The sequence below is a fragment of the Mus musculus genome, chromosome 11 (assembly GCF_000001635.26).
Source record: "Mus musculus strain C57BL/6J chromosome 11, GRCm38.p6 C57BL/6J".
Taxonomy (NCBI): Eukaryota; Metazoa; Chordata; class Mammalia; order Rodentia; family Muridae; genus Mus; species Mus musculus.
The window spans coordinates 55487567-55503431 of record NC_000077.6 but is presented as its reverse complement, the minus strand read 5'-3'; the positions used below and the strand labels follow the sequence as shown (position 1 = coordinate 55503431).

The 15865-nt window shown below is 45.3% G+C and overlaps 1 protein-coding gene and 1 non-coding gene across 4 annotated transcripts in view; both read right to left on the bottom strand.

Annotated features, from left to right (window-relative positions):
• Positions 1-2150: 2150 nt before the first annotated feature.
• On the bottom strand, positions 2151-2206 carry Mir7652 (microRNA 7652). The gene has a single exon (NR_106112.1). It is a non-coding gene; the product is annotated as a microRNA 7652 (primary transcript).
• A 337-nt stretch (positions 2207-2543) lies between these two features.
• The window catches only part of G3bp1 (GTPase activating protein (SH3 domain) binding protein 1), a 31232-nt gene continuing 17910 nt past the window's right edge, over positions 2544-15865 (bottom strand). For 2 of the 3 annotated variants that reach the window (XM_030246042.1, XM_030246043.1), the window contains 9 exons: positions 14240-14413; positions 11378-11468; positions 9891-9984; positions 7981-8179; positions 7187-7288; positions 5670-5781; positions 5391-5519; positions 4765-4874; positions 2544-3973 (listed from right to left, as the gene is read on the bottom strand). In XM_030246042.1, the coding sequence (XP_030101902.1) occupies positions 3764-3973; positions 4765-4874; positions 5391-5519; positions 5670-5781; positions 7187-7288; positions 7981-8179; positions 9891-9984; positions 11378-11468; positions 14240-14395 (1203 nt within the window). In that variant the 5' untranslated portion in view covers positions 14396-14413 and the 3' untranslated portion in view covers positions 2544-3763. The remainder of the gene's footprint in view (positions 3974-4764; positions 4875-5390; positions 5520-5669; positions 5782-7186; positions 7289-7980; positions 8180-9890; positions 9985-11377; positions 11469-14239; positions 14414-15865) is intronic. The other variant, NM_013716.2, reaches the window with a different exon arrangement.

Below are 15865 nucleotides of genomic sequence, written 5' to 3'. Positions count from 1 at the left end.
CAGAACAGTTAGGAATACACAGTGAGACGTCTCAAAAAAAAAAAAGCAAAAAACCATGGTGGACAGCTCCTGCACACACACAGAACCACCTGTCCCCTTCCCCATAGCTCATAAAATGCAGCTTGCTAAGACAGTAAACTCATCCCCTGAGGGGGGGGGGGCAGCTCTGTAGAGGGCAACTAAGCTCACTAAGCAGGGGTGCTACTATGTTCTGAATGCCACCTGGGTCTTCGGGGGGGCAATTCCACCCTAGGCACTGGACAGGAAATGGGCTCCTTGGCTCAATACCGTAGGTATTGCCCGAGGCCCTGCCTGCTCCTGGAAGCCCTGATTGCTCAACTGCTTCTCACCATCTCTTCCCCTTATTACTGGGTCATAATTCAAGGCAGACATAAAACCTAACTAAGTGGGTTCACTTGTTTTGCTGTATTGTCCTTGAGCCAGGCTTTGTAATCGAGGCTGGTTTTGGATTCAGTCCTCTCACCTTGGTCTCCTGAGCACCAGGACTAAACATTCGCCACAGGCCCTTGTTTCAACTCTCCAGTCCCCACTGCTCCAAGGCGGCAGCTGAGCTGGCAAAGCACAGGAATGCCACCTCCCAGTGACAGCAAATCAAAGTCTTGGTTAAGATTTACTTACTTCCAACAGGTCTGACAACAGGGACTCCTGCCTAAGAGTATCTTGCTGCTCTTCCAGGACATAAGTTCGATTCCCAGCACCTGTGTAGGAGGGCTCACTCACCTGTAACTCCAGCTCCAAGGGGCCACAGGCATCCTCAGGCACCTACACACATGGCCAACATTCACCCAAACACGTACACATAAAACACGAAGACTCACTTGGCTAAAATACCCATCACAAGTCCTAGGTCTTAAGCTCATTAACAACCATCTACTGAGTCTTCCCTACAAATCAAATCTTAATTTAATATCTACTGAGTCTTCCCTACAAATCGCATCTTAATTTGACATGAGAAGGTTGAGGGTCAGGCACTTCTGGAAAAAGCCTGTGCTTTCTTGTGTGGCCACGAGTGCCTCTTAAGCTCTGAGGTTTAGGTTTCACATGGTGTCACTGACATCCAGATTTCCAGCAGTGCAAAATGTGCTGCCAAGTTCAGGCCTGTGCCCTTCCAAAGCACACTCCCACCCCAGTGCTGCTCGCTGCTGGGAAGCAGGGCTGAAGCAACTCCCTAACCAGTCACAAGCAATACTGCTACATCCCTATACATGCACACCCGAGCATGCACGAGCGCGAGAGCACACACACACACACACACAGAGCTGTACTGCTACACATTTATTTGAGGTAGAAGAGAATGGGCCTTTCATATCCCAACCCACCCACGGGTTGCTCTATTTCTCAGATCATTGTTACCCTTGTTCTCAAGAGAATGTGGGTCATTGCCATGCTCCCATGACACCCCCTCACCTTGCACTGCAAATATTAATCACCTCATCAGGTTAATACTCCTGACTAAGAAGAACTTCTTTTCTAAATGCACAACTTAGTACTCAGTTGTGAAAATCACTTTTAGACCTACCCGAGTTACTGAGACTTTTAGAGAATATTTTATGGGCCAGACTAGCCTAGAACTTGAAAGATCTTCCTGTGACTGAGGCCTCTAGCGTCTGAGACTATACAGGCCTCTGCCATTGGGTACCACTTGGACTTTTCTCAGAAGTAATGTGGGGTTTTGACAATCACACTATGCAACCTTGGTGGGACTGGAACTTGCTTCGCAGACCAGGTTAGCCCACAGAACCACACACAAGCTTTTGCCTCCTGAGTGCTGGGATTATTGTCATGAGCCACCAAGCCTGGCTCAGTTGTCTCTCTTGTCACCATAAGCTTTACTACAGAAGTACATGCTGCACACGTCTGTCTGCATTATCGATGCCTGAAACAAGTGGTTTAAACGGACCCCAAAGCAGTCATGTGACTTGGCTACCTCAGTTCACAAGCAGATGCTGCCAATATTCAGATCTGTGAGGTACCGAGACCAAACCTGACAACCTCACACCGTTTTCATCCCAACTACTCTTTCTAACAACAAAACCAGAACACATCTGTGACAGTTCCAAAGTCAGAGAGCTAGGGAGATGGCTGAGGCTAAAGCACTACGGGCAAGTATGAAGACCTGACTAATCGCCAGAAGCCACAGGAAAGCCAGACATGGTGGCACATGCCTGAAATCCCTGTGCCCTTACAGCGAGAGGCCATAGAAGACTCACTTGGAGACTCACAGGAGCCCATAGAAGTTTGTGGCTTATGGGCCCGTTTCAAACAGTGGAATATAAGGCCTGGCTCCCAAATTGTCCTGACTTTCACAAGCATGCTTGTGGTACGCCCATGTATGAAGACACACACACACACACACACACACACACACACACACACACACACACACACACACTCTCTGGTTGTCTACAGACTAATAGGGACTTGTCCACAGAGGCTCGTGTGAACAAAACCTTCACCCATGTCACACACAGCACTCAACACACAACACTGGGAAGTGAGTTTTAGCAGTCTACATTGCCAGATGAAGTTTTCTTCCAGAAATATTTTAATAAAAATTGGCCTTTTTCCAAGAAACACCCACTGCGTGTCCATCAGTAAAAGAGAACCGTAACAAAATAGAAAATTTACCATATGGCTATGATTTAAAGAAAAAAATGCAGACCCTAGAGCACGTTAGCCAAGTCCGATACTCAACCAAATTTCTCTTCTGGCCCAGCAGGAACCCTGACAGACAGCAGAGCAGAGCGTGGCGCACAGAGCCACTGAGGTCACCGGCCTCACAGAAGCACCTTCCTCAGCAGCATCCCAGTCTGGGGCGTGATTTTAGGATAAGGCAGAACAATGTTAACACGACACATACACGTGATCAAAAAAATTCTACAGTTCCCCCACATACTTTGAATCTGAAAACAAATCTAGAATCTTTATTACTTTTCTTTAAACAATTGCCAGGACCGACCGGAATCAAAGATAAATAGAAGGCACAGTTTTGCTTGGTTTTTGTTATCAGATTTGGGGGTTTGTTTTCTTGTGGGAATTTTTTGTCCTTTTTTCTTTTTTCTTTTTTTTTCTTTTTCTTTTTTTTACAAATACAAATAAAACATGAAAAACTCTACCTCAAAAAAAAAAAAATTTCTAACAGGTCAACAAAAGTCCTTAGCTGTGTTCTAGACATTGACAGGCTACATCACAATTTAAAATCCAATGGTAAAAATGGAGGCTTAGAGTTGTTTGGTAATCACATGTCAAAAGAACAAAGGTCTGCAACCACCTTTTATTCAGTTAGCCACACCAGCAGGGACCCAGCGCCAGGTGCCAAAAGGCAATTTTTCCACACCAGAAAGGAGTCGTGACTTGATTTTTCCTGCTTCCAAAATGTTTATCAAATCCTGTGTCTCCCAATAACGAAACCTCCGCTGTCAGTGAAGCCGAGACGCGCTCCTCTGGGGAATGGCCGTGAAAGTCCAGTCTGTATACGCAGCGTGAGCAGGAAGGTCAGTCTTCCCTCTTTACAATCTATTCCTCCTAAAGTATCATTCCGGAAAACTGGGAATGAAGGACTAAGGGGTCAGGGGAGGAAAGGGGGTTGGGAGCACACACCATGAACACAAGCGAAATGAAAATTGTACAAACTCAAGCAGTTTATAATAGACTATTCCGAGACACCAAACGCTGGTTAAAGGAATTCACCATTCTGCAGGAGCCGGGGCTGTGTGCTGTGTGGAGATCAGAGCCAAGCAATTCACTGCCTTGGAGTTGTAATCCCCCTGCCCACGCCAAAGCCTGGTTTCTGCACCATGCCTCCGCGGGGAGGGCCTCTCATCCCACCACTCGGCCCACCACGGGGGCCTCCAGGTCCCCGAAGGCGGTTATCCCTGCGGTCGCCTTCTCTGGCAGCTCGAGTCTTCTTCTCTTCCACATTCAGGCGGACCGCGCCTCGGAACATGATGGGCTGTGTGAGGACCAAGGAAAGCAGACACTCAGATCAGCGCCTGACCGTGACTATCAAACGTGAGCAAAGTCACCCTACTGAGCAAGCAGCTTTCCACCAACTAGTTCTCACAAAGTGCTGAGCTCAGAAAACATCTGTGTGACTGGTGCATGCAGATATGGTGAACCATGCAAGAAGCAGAAAAGTGCTGATGTAAACAGCCCTGAAGCATGAGTATCACTGGACTAATAACCAAAGCAAACTTCAGGAAACACCATGATACAGATGCCTCCACAGCGTTGAGAATAAAACCTTCTCACATACTTAGGCAAAATACTGGTACCTCTCAAGTAAAAACACCATGAAACTGACTTAAACAAAATTCCTAGAGTCCTGCAATTTAGGGGTGAGAAAGGAAGGCATGGCCTCCGAGCTGGAAAATGACACTCAACTACACTCGTGAGTACACTCACTACACACAGCAACACTCAGCAAGCCAGTGCTGAAACCCCAGCCCCAGCGCCCCCACAAACATAAACACACAGACTGAAGAGTGCAGCACAGTGAGATGGAAAGAGGGCAGAGGCACCTGAGCCATCGTCCCCAGCAAGCACAACTTCACAACTTCTGGGAGGTGGGCCTGAACAGCTTATCACAATAGGTAACTCCATGTCCAGGGCATGTTTCCCACTCTTCTCACCCCTAAGGCACTGCACACACCTGGCACACGCACACACACATACACACAAGCAAAAACCACAGATATAACACACACACACACACACACACACACAAAATGAAAATTTGCTTACCCTATTACTAAGGACCTTCTGAACAGGTTCAGAATCATCAAACACAACAAAACCGAAATTGGGTAACTTCCCACCACTGTTGATGCGCAGCTCCACCACATTGCCAAAATCTGCAAGAGCAAACCACTCATAACTTCTCTGCAGACACCCAGCTTACCCACATGCAGTTTAGATCAGACAGAGGTGAACTAGGAACTTAAATGCAGTTGATTGCTAAAATGTCATATTAAAATGCAAAATAGAGTTCAATGATAAGCTCCTTAGATGAATACTTAAAACTGAGATCATAAATTCTTAAAGCTGTGGGGTTTTTGAATATCAGAGCTTAAAAAAAATGATCCAAGTGGGCAAGGCATTGTGTCTCATGTGTTCCTTGTATAACACTGTAAAGGAATTTTATACAACAATAAATATAGCGTGCGTACAACTCATGACACTGGGGTCAAGTGGAATTTTCCACTTGGTGTCACAATCAAGGGAAGTACAAGTTATGACTGAGTGAACACTCAGCCCAAAACTCACTGTGCCCAGGACTAAACAGACCACTAAGACCTGACACTACACCTGTACCTCCACTAGGTGGCACTGCCTAAGAACTCATGGCCACACTGAGAAGCAGCACCTACTTTGGAAAAAATCCTTCAGTTCCGACTTGTCAACCTCATGTGGCAGGTTCCCAATGAAGAGCTGGTGACTGTCAGGGTGCCTCACCATCCTTCGAGGTTCCACATCTCCTGGTTCACCAGCCTCACGGACTTAAGAGACAAAACAGACTCAGGGACTCTTCACAAACAAGTTTCCCTCTGCCCAAAACCAAGTTGTTCCATTGCCCCAGCCAGGCCTTATCTTATCTCAAAGTTCTTATCTCAAAACCACCCCAAGCTAGAAGTCACCAGAGCTCTTACTTGGTCGGGGTCCTCTCTGAGGAGGGATATTGATTCGCTGCTCTCGAACTCTCTGATCTCTCTGAGGCCTTTGTGGTGGGATCTGAGAGTCAGGTTTAGATTCTGGACGGGGCTAAAAGGGGGTTACAGAACAACCTTTGTGAGAAGCCAAAGCAGTTTATCTGATCTTTTCTTTTTACATTTCGTATGTGTGTGTTGGAAGGGGGGGGGGGACGAGTTCGTGCATAACACACACATACACACACAAATGGGTCCCTCGTGTCCAGTTCAGGTGCCTTTGATGCCCTGAGCCACCTCACCAGCTCTGTCATTGGCTTTTCATTTCCCCTTTTTATCCAACATGTCTAAGTGTTTTGCTTTCATGCATCTGTATGTTTTGACAGAAGAAGCCAGAAGGCGGCATCGGATCTGCTGGAACTGGAGTTATAGATGGTTGTAAGCCACCATGTCGGTGCTGGCAATTAAACCCAGATCCTCTTCAAGAACAGGAAAGATCTTAACCATTGAGACATTAATCCAACCATGCTCCCTGCACACTTTAACTTAAAAATATATATATATATACATACATATATGTTTATGTATATATGTATATATATGTTTATCTGTGTGTATATACATATCTTATATGTTTATAACAATATACATATATAACTTAAAATAAATGTGTGTAGGGTAGGAGCACTGGTAGGTCTTCCTGAGGATCCAAGTTCAAGTCCCAGAACCCACCTGGTTTCTTACAACTATAACTGCAGTGCCATTTTCTGGCCTCCAAGGATAGAAGACAGACACGATGCAAACAAATTTGCAGGCAAATATCCATAACCATACAATCAAAGAGTAAATGTTTAAAAAGTATGTGATCCATGAGTCTCTGTGCACTCAAACTCATGCATCGTCTGAAGGCAGAAGAGGACATGAGATCCCTAGGACTGGAGTTTCAGACAGTCATAAGCCATCATATGACACTGGGAAATTGAACCCAGTCCTCTCTCTGCGAGGGCAGTAAATGCTCCTTCTAACAGCCGAGCTGTCTCTCCCACATCTTGTCAATTTTCTTAAACAAAACTATGAACCTAGAAAAACAGCAATTCTGGCTCCAAGGAGGTGAGACTACTAGGCAGCGCCAAGTTTTACAGGCCAGCCAACCTCCCCTAACCTGAGAGCTCCAGGTCAACAGAGACCTTGTCTCAAAAAAAAAAAAAAAACCACACCAAAGTACACAGCTCCCAAGGAAAACTGTCAGCAGTTGGCCTCTGGCTTATACCTGCATGCACACACTCATAGAAAGAAACCTTCACACACATCAGGAAGCCCCTGCTTTCTGTCAGGTGCTACTCTAACTACTACTGTGCAGTTCACCACAGCGCTGCCGTCCTCAATGAATCAACACACCCCAGGGAAACACCTCCTATCTGCTCCCTGTGTACCAGGCTCCCTCCCATTCTCTTAGCCTGTTAAGTCACGTGTCCAAAGCATAGTTAAATCTGCCCAAAGTCCTAGATTCAGACCCTTACCTGTGACGCTGGCACTTTGACCACATGAGGTGGTGTCCCCGTCACTGGAACAGCCCCACTGGGAGGAAGGTTCTTACTCGTCACAGATGCCCAAGAAAACGTCTAGAGAAGAACAGGACATGTCAGAGCGACAAAGAGCCATTAACTTCTGCTCCGCATCACCTCTACATCACTCACAGACAGGAGTCTACAAGCATCTGCCACCTCACAAACTGCCTTAGAAGCAGCCCTGCCTATCATTACACCCGATAATCCAGATACTTAGGGGACCAAGATAAGCCAGCCTGGGCTAAATAGCTAGATCATCGTAAAAGTCAACTAAGTAATTATAACGAAGAAAAAAATTAAAAATAAACTAGCAGGGGGGGCTGCCTTTAAGCCCAGCACTTGAAAGGCAGAGGTAAGTGGATTTCTGGATTTCTGAGTTCAAGGCCAGCCTGGCCTACAGAGCAAGTTCCAGAACAGCCAAGGCTACACAGAGAAATCATGTCTCAAATAAATAAACTAGCAGAGAGTAAATATATGGCTCAGTTAGCAACAGCTTTTTTGCACAAACTCCTGGGCTTAGTCCTGAGTGCCTTATAAATCAGGCAAGGCAACACAGAAATATAATCCCAACAAATAGGAAATAGGAGCCAGAGAATCAAATCAGCCTCAGCTGTGTCTGGAGTTTGAGGCCAGCCTGGGGCATGCCTGGCACATACTCTCCCACCCACAACCTGGGGCTGACCTTTAGCATAGCAACAACAAACAGGTAATAAGACAGCAATACAGTGCTAAGCCACAACCCATACCCTCAAGTCCTCCTGTGCCGGGGCCACATCAGCCGGGGCCGGGGAAGTGCTCTTCTGCACATCGTCGGGAGCAGCTTCTTCCAATGCAGCCTCAGGCTTGTCCTCTTGAATGTCGGACACAGGTTCCGGCTCCGGCTCCGGCTCTGGCTCCGGTTCTGGTTCCACTACAGGCTCCTCTAAATGCTCCTCCAAGTCATTGCTGTCATGGAATGGAAAATTTGACCTGTCTCTGGGACTCACCCAGATACTCTGAGCCATCTAATGACTCCAGAGAGTCTCAGGACAAGAGGTTGATGGCTAAATTCTGATAAATATAATGATCAAAACAGAATCAAGTGGTTTTCAGTTAATGTTAATTAGCTTATTAATATATGTATCACAAAACCCTTGTATTGAATGGGCTAGAGAAAGATCAAACTCTCTGAGGCCTAGCACAGGCCCAGCAAGCCAAGTAAGGCAAGTCAGTCTCAAAATATAGTAAATGTCATCATCTGTGGCTTTAACCACACACAAGCCCCATAGAAATACACAAGGGGACTGGAGAAGTGGCTTAGTGGCTAAGATCTTTCTTTCTGGGGTCCTGACTGCCTATGTGATCCAATGCCCTTTTCTGATGTGCAGAAGCACATGCACACAGAACACCCACATACATATAACACGTAGATAAATCAATCTTTAACAAACTCCATGCACCAGGAGTTCTGGAAGAGAAGACATCAGTTATGACCAAGAACAGTGGTTATATTCCCATACCAGCTGCCAAGGAACGCTGTCCCTGGCCTTGTTCTCCCTCCTGATACCTGACCTCAGTAAGTAGGTCTTCCGTAAAACACATCTTCACTCTCAGCCTAGCATGAACAGGTTTGACCACACCTTGATAAACACTTGATTGAACACTGAGCACTGACATCTGGAACAATCGTGGCTCAGTGGCCTATCAGGAACATAAAAAACTAAGACAACATCACACTCATTATTTGAGGTCATGAGAAAATTTTAAACAAGGGTTTTTGTCATGTAGGCCAAAACTGTCCTCTTAAAAATAGTATTTTTATATGTCTACATGTTTTTAAGTGTATACATGTTTTTAAGAGTATACAGTGCACCAAAAACATGATTCCTGCAACTCGAGTTAAAGAAGTACTAAGGTACCATGTGAGTGGTGAGAACTAAACTCAAATCTTCTGCAAAAGCAGCCAGTGCCTATCACAGCTGAGCAGTCTCTCCAGCCCTCAGGACAGCCTGAAATTCACGGCACACACGTGGAGGGCAGAAAAGATCCTCAAGGTCAATTCTCTCTTTCTAACACGGGGTTCCAGGAACCTAACTCAGGTCATCCTATGCCACGCCGCTTCCTCTGAGCTGCAGGGCTGGACTATAAATTCATTATTACTCAGCTTATGGCTTCGACATTTTATTACTCTAGTTAAATGAACTCTTCTGATATATGTGTGCGTGCCTACAATCCCAGCATCTCGAACACTCAGACAGATGTTCCAGGCTTAGCCTCAGCTACATGGTGAGCACCTGTCTTCAAAACAATTAGCAACCTAAACCATACACATTCAACACTTTCCATAGTATCTCCTATAAAATAAGTAAAAGTTGCATATTGCTAGTTATTAAGAAATAACACAATTAAAATATTTTCCCAGAAAACTACCATAGTTTTGTTGCTGAGCCCATGCAGGCAACGTTCAAACTCACAGCAATCCCCTTGCCTCAGCCTCTGGAACACTGGAATTACAGGCATGTCTCCACATCTGACTTAGCTGGCACATACTTGCCAATCTCTCTCCACGGATCCAGACTCTGCTCACCTCCTGAAATCAACCCTAGAAGACACGTCTGTCTCCAGCTAATCCACATTCTTATTGCGAGCCTGGGCAAGTGAAGAGAAGTTTCCTTACCTGACAGTCTGATCATAGAAAGTTCCAGAATCATCAGGCACCACCTCTGGTGTCTGCTGTCTTTCTTCAGGTTCTTCTACTTCTTCCTCGGATTCTAAGAAAGGAAGAGATGTAAAATAACTACAATCACTTTATAGTCACAAACTTAAAAGCACGGCAACCTGGTAAAGCCATGGCAGACTTTAAGGGAAAGATTAAGCATTTTAATTAAGAACACTGAATCTTTAAAAAAAAAAAAAGGTTCTTTAAATCTTTCCTGTCATCATGCCTCCCCAAGATACTTTATTCCCCCTTAAACTGTGAGGGGAAAAAAAAAATTCTTTCCAAAGTTTATTTATCACAGCAACAGAGAAAGTGAAATGCCTGCCACAGGCTTCAGAATTGCTCTGAGTCGGGGAGGTCATTCTGCACTGCACTCAGCAGCTTTACTTTTGCCTTGGCTGAATAAACCAAGTATACAGGAGTGAAGAGTGCAGAGGCCCCGTTTATTACAAAGGTCCACCTGGAAGGCACACATGCCCCAAGTAAACTGAGGCTAGAGAACAATGAGAATTCAGTCCTTGCTACCATGCTGTGGTCACATGGTTCTCATCAGGGTGGTAGGATGCTCTCCCCTGGGTCTATACCCCAGAGACAAACAATGGGTGTAGGGAGGGTGAAGTCAGCCTACAGAAGGAAGGACTGAACCTAACGGGTCTATATATTTAGAGCTCAGGACACACAGAGACTATATTCCCCCACAGGTCTGATGCTGCACCCTGGTCTGCCCTCTCTTCTAGGCACCTTCTACACTTTAAACAGCAAAAAGCTTGAGAACAGAATTGAAACTGGAGAGCCAAAGGCAGGTACTCCCACTACCCATTCTACAAGACTGGGGCTCCCTAATAAGATGGCATACTTTCACCACCACTCAGTGCAACACAGGTATATCAGGCCTTCTGCATGGTATTCTGCACTGAGCCATGCTAACTGGCTTGCTTTTGACCCAAGAGTAACTAACCATTCACATTAACTAGGTGTGGTGGTTTGAAGAGGTGTAGCCTCCAGTTTCAATGCTTGGCCATAGGGAGTGGCACTATTAGAAAGTATGGCCTAATTGGAATAGACATGACCTTGCTGAAGGAACAATGTCACTGTATAGACAGGCTCTGAGGTCTCCTATGTTCAAGCTCTCTACCAGTGTAGAATCAGCCTCTTCCAGGATGCCTTCTGATTCTAGATGCTGAACTCTGGGCTCTTCAGCATCATGTCTGTCTACATACTGCACACTTTCTGCCATGATGATAATGGAATGAACTTCTGAAACTAAGCCAGCCCCCCATGAATGTTTGCCTTTGTAAGACTTGCCTTGGTCATGGTGTCTCTTCCCAACAATAAAATCCCTGTAGACCCCTCACACTGCTGATTCATAAAATACAGTGTAACAAGAGACCTCTCAAGGCAGTCTGATGCCACACAAGTAACCATGAAAACAGACTCACACTTACCCTCTTGAGGCTCTGTGACAAAGCCACCGAAGACCTCATCTTGGTACCTGAAGATGTCGTTGTGAACATAGAATTTGTTGGCAACAGAGCCCTGCAATGTCAGCAACAAGTTTTCAGTTATTCAGACTTATAAAAAAACTGAACTGTGAGCATTCATCTGTTTCCAGCTTCAAATGCAATGTGGCCAGCCTCCTCATTTCCCACTATCTGCCATGAAAGACTGTACCCTCAAAAACAAAAACAAAAACAAAAATCACTATACCAGTGGTTCTCAGCTATGGGAGATTTTGCCCCCAGCAGACATCTGGCAAAGTCTAGAAACATTTCTGTTTCACAGCAGGAGTTGGCTTCTACTAACCACTGAGAAGATCAGAGACTGCTAAGTGCCAAAAGCATTCATGACAGCCAATATCATCTGTGATATCACCAACTGTTTGAAATCCTGATTGTACAGTTGTAAAGAACCTCGTAGACATTGTTAAAATATCCATCCTTACCACCAGACGGTCACCCACAGAAAGAAAGAGAGAGAAAAGGGAAGAAGGAAGGAAAAGTCTTTGATGCCAAAGACAGAACACTTCAACCATTTAGAGGCACAGTAGTTTCAACTGCAGTAGTATTTAAAATGTCATAACTCTTATGCAAGAATACTAATCCAAATCCTCATGATGATATAACTCAAAGATTTCTCTTGTGAATTCAGACACACGGGAACCAAAACCCAACCATCCTACTTAGTGGCTGTTCAAAATTTCTAAAGCTGTTCCCTCAACCATAAAAAGGGAAATATTGAGCTGGGCGTGGTGGCACATGCCTTTAATCCCAGCACTCGGGAGGCAGAGGCAGGCAGATTTCTGAGTTCGAGGCCAGCCTGGTCTACAAAGTGAGTTCCAGGACAGCCAGGGATACACAGAGAAACCCTGTCTCAAAAAAAAAAGTGAAATATCAAAACATACCACAGTGCTCTGTGTACTGAGGTGGATTACACAATAATACATTTTCTTAAGGGAGATAAATGTTTCCCTTGAAAGACAGAAGGAAACTGAGTCTGTAATTAACAATATAGGCTATAAAATCCTCTGCATATGAAGATGTCATCAAGTTGTCTTCTTCTCCTGCTCCTCCTCCTCCATCTTGGTTTACTGTGGGCTGCCTAAAGCTTGCAAACTTCCTAACTCAGCTTCTCAAAAGGTGGAATTACCAGGCTGGACAGATGGCCTAGTGGTTTAGAGCACTGGCTGTTTTTGCTGGGGACCGGCTCAATTCCAACACCCACACAGCGACTCACTACCATCTGTACGTCCAGGTCCAGGGAACCCACTGCCCTCTTGTAGACTCGGAGGGCACTACATGCATGCAGACAAAATACCCATACACATAGACAAAATATACACATACACATATTTTTTAAAGCTGGAATCTTACTCTAAATCCTGCCTACACCCTCAATGGTGAGGCTAGAATATTTGCAATTCCAGCACTAATGAGGATGACTGACACAGGACGTCACTGTGATGTCCAGGACAATCTGAGCTACATAATGCAGTTCTATGTCAAAACAGAAACATCCAAATGGGCTTGTTTTTTTTTTAAGACAGGGATAGTATTTTACTATCCTAAGGGCTTGGGGATTTAGCTCAGTGGTAGAGCACTTGCCTAGCAAGTGCAAGGCACTGGGTTCAGTCCTCAGCTCTGGAGGAAAAAAAAGACAAAATACTATCCTAAATAAAATTTTTCAGATGAAGCCCGTATGAGCTGATTCCGTATCTATGCAGCTTTCTTGCCCTTCTCTCTGGAGAAGGCACAGCAGATGCCATCCCTCATCATCCACCTGTGGTACCTTCAGAAACCCAACTACAGACAAGCATCATGAATGGAACCATCAGCTAGTGGGGCTTGATCAGGGCCAGGGTCAACACAAGGACATAAACCATGCATGCCATGCCCACACCAAAACAGGCCAGCATGAAGGGTTCCCACTAACAAGACCCAGGACATGAGGATATGTTAAACAATTATTAATGAATCATAACTCAGTAAATATACTAGAAATGAATGGTAGGGTAAGGGGATCCTTATAAGATAATGCCAATAAATGAACACAAGAGTGGTGGATAGTATCAGACATTCCCATCTGTCACCATTCAGCCAAGAACCTCAAATGAAAAAGAATTATGGTATGCAAAACTGATAAAGAGCAGCACGTTTATACAGGATCCCAAGATTAGTCACAATTTATAAACCAGATACAACAACTATGTGACTTTACAATGGCAAGACCTGAACATATCACCTAGGGGAACCAGAGACACTTCTAGTACCATGGTCACTAAGGATGAGTGAGGAAGGTATATGATGCGTGGACAATGACACAGGACTGCTCTTCAGAACTGTCGATGCCAAGCAAACCAGAGGAGGGAGGGACTACAATGACAGGGAACAAGACACACGGCCAGACAAACACAACAGAGAACTACATACAGAATCCCAGATCAAGAAAAACAAACTATGCAAGACAAGGCCAGCTACTTTCTGAAACTCAGGCATGGTTACCGCATGAGCTATATATATACCGAGCACTGTTCTCTAAATGTGGTGACAACAGGGTGATTAGGAAACAGATCCCTTGTCCTTAGGTGATGCCAGCCGAAGGGACACGAAGTCTCCTGCATTTCAACAGTTTAGGGGAGGCTCCTCCCAACAGTCATCTTCCTGAAGATTACAGTGAGGGCACCACAGCTTTAGGACAAGAGGACAGAGCAGCTCTACCCTGCAGCCATACCTATAACCCTGAGCTGCCAGGAATCTGGACTCCACACAGCTTTTAGTCTTTAAGTACTCCATCACTACAGAGCAACATACCTCAGGAGCAAGGACAAAGGTCTGCATGAACCTCCGCAGAGCCTGGTTGTTGTTGGACAGTAGCCCCATCACTTGGACCACCACCCCGTCATTCAGAGTTGCGTGAGCATCCACGTGGCGGATCTTGGTGTGGCAGTTGGTGAAGTTTTGTGACATCACTTTCCTGTGGATTTCCTGAGGAATGGAGGCAAGAGTCAATCCCCCAGGAACTCACCAGTTCAGAAACTAAAACAGCAGTTGCCAGCACCAAGAACAGACTGGCAGATCCTCCAAGCTCCGCCCTGTTTTCTCACAGATGTGTACTTGACACTCAGCCCTGCTTCCTCCTGCTCCTTCGCACAGTGGTTGAGCAGTCTCCAAGCAATCTGAAGAGCTATACAACAAGTACACTGAAGGGCAGAGACCTGCTACGCTCACACCAGCTCATCTCCACTCAGCGTGACAAGACCTAGAATCACCTAGGAAACACTCTGCTGGGACAGCAGCATTGCACAGGCGAGACCTTTGTGCTGTACAAAAGGGGACCTGAGCACCAGCATTCACCTTGTGTCCCTACTACCTCGCCTTTCTCACGTGGACTGTGAGCCTGAATGCCCTGCATCCTGCCTAAGTTGCTTCTGTCAGGTATTTGTCTCAACAATGAGACAATAAAGTAACACAAAAATCTAGTTAAAAAAATAAATCCCAGGTGGCTTAGCAGGTAAGGGCACCTGCTATAGGGCCTGATAATCCAGAATGTTATCTTTGGGGCCTATACGGTGGAAGCAAAGAACTCCTGACAAGGTATCCTCTGACCTCCACAAGCATACCACTCAGTCACACTCACCCACAAACCAATATATGTGAACACTTCAGAGCTGGAGAGGACCTAAGCTCAGTTCCCAGCATCCAGCTCCTAAGGATCCAAAGCTCTCTTCCGGCCTCCTCAGGGACTCAGCACACACATGGTGCAGACATGGATGCTAGCAAAACACTCACACACATAAATACATCTGTAAACAAATTTTAAAAAATAAAAATGTCCAACACAGCATATAGAGAATACATGTATTACTGTTATAATATAGTCCAGCTGTCAGTGGGTGTGTGCTGTAGTTCCAGTGATCACAGCTTAGCGCCTTAAAAACAACTGTCCTGCCACTTTTATATGTAATCTAAGCACTTGAGAAACTGAGTCAGGGGAATATCCAGACATACATAGCAAGTTCCAGAATAGCAAAAAACTTGAATCATGTCTCAAAAAATAAAATAATTAGCCGGGCACACGCCTTTAATCCCAGCACTCGGGAGGCAGAGGCAGGCTGATTTCTGAGTTTGAGGCCAGCCTGGTCTACAAAGTGAGTTCCAGGACAGCCAGAGCTATACAGAGAAACCCTGTCTCGAAAAACCAATAAAATAAAATAAAATAAAATAAAATAAAATAATCAAATAAGTGCCTTGAATACACACCTTTTAAGTTTAAACATGGCACTCTTCTGCTGAAGCCAGCAATCTAACACAGAATCAAAGTAACCTGACAACACACAGAGTGTTCAGCAAACCAAAGAATTAAACAGAAACCCACCCCTAGGTACCAGCTTCCCAGTAGGCAGGGAGCTGCCTTCTTTGCTGCTACTGGTCCACAGC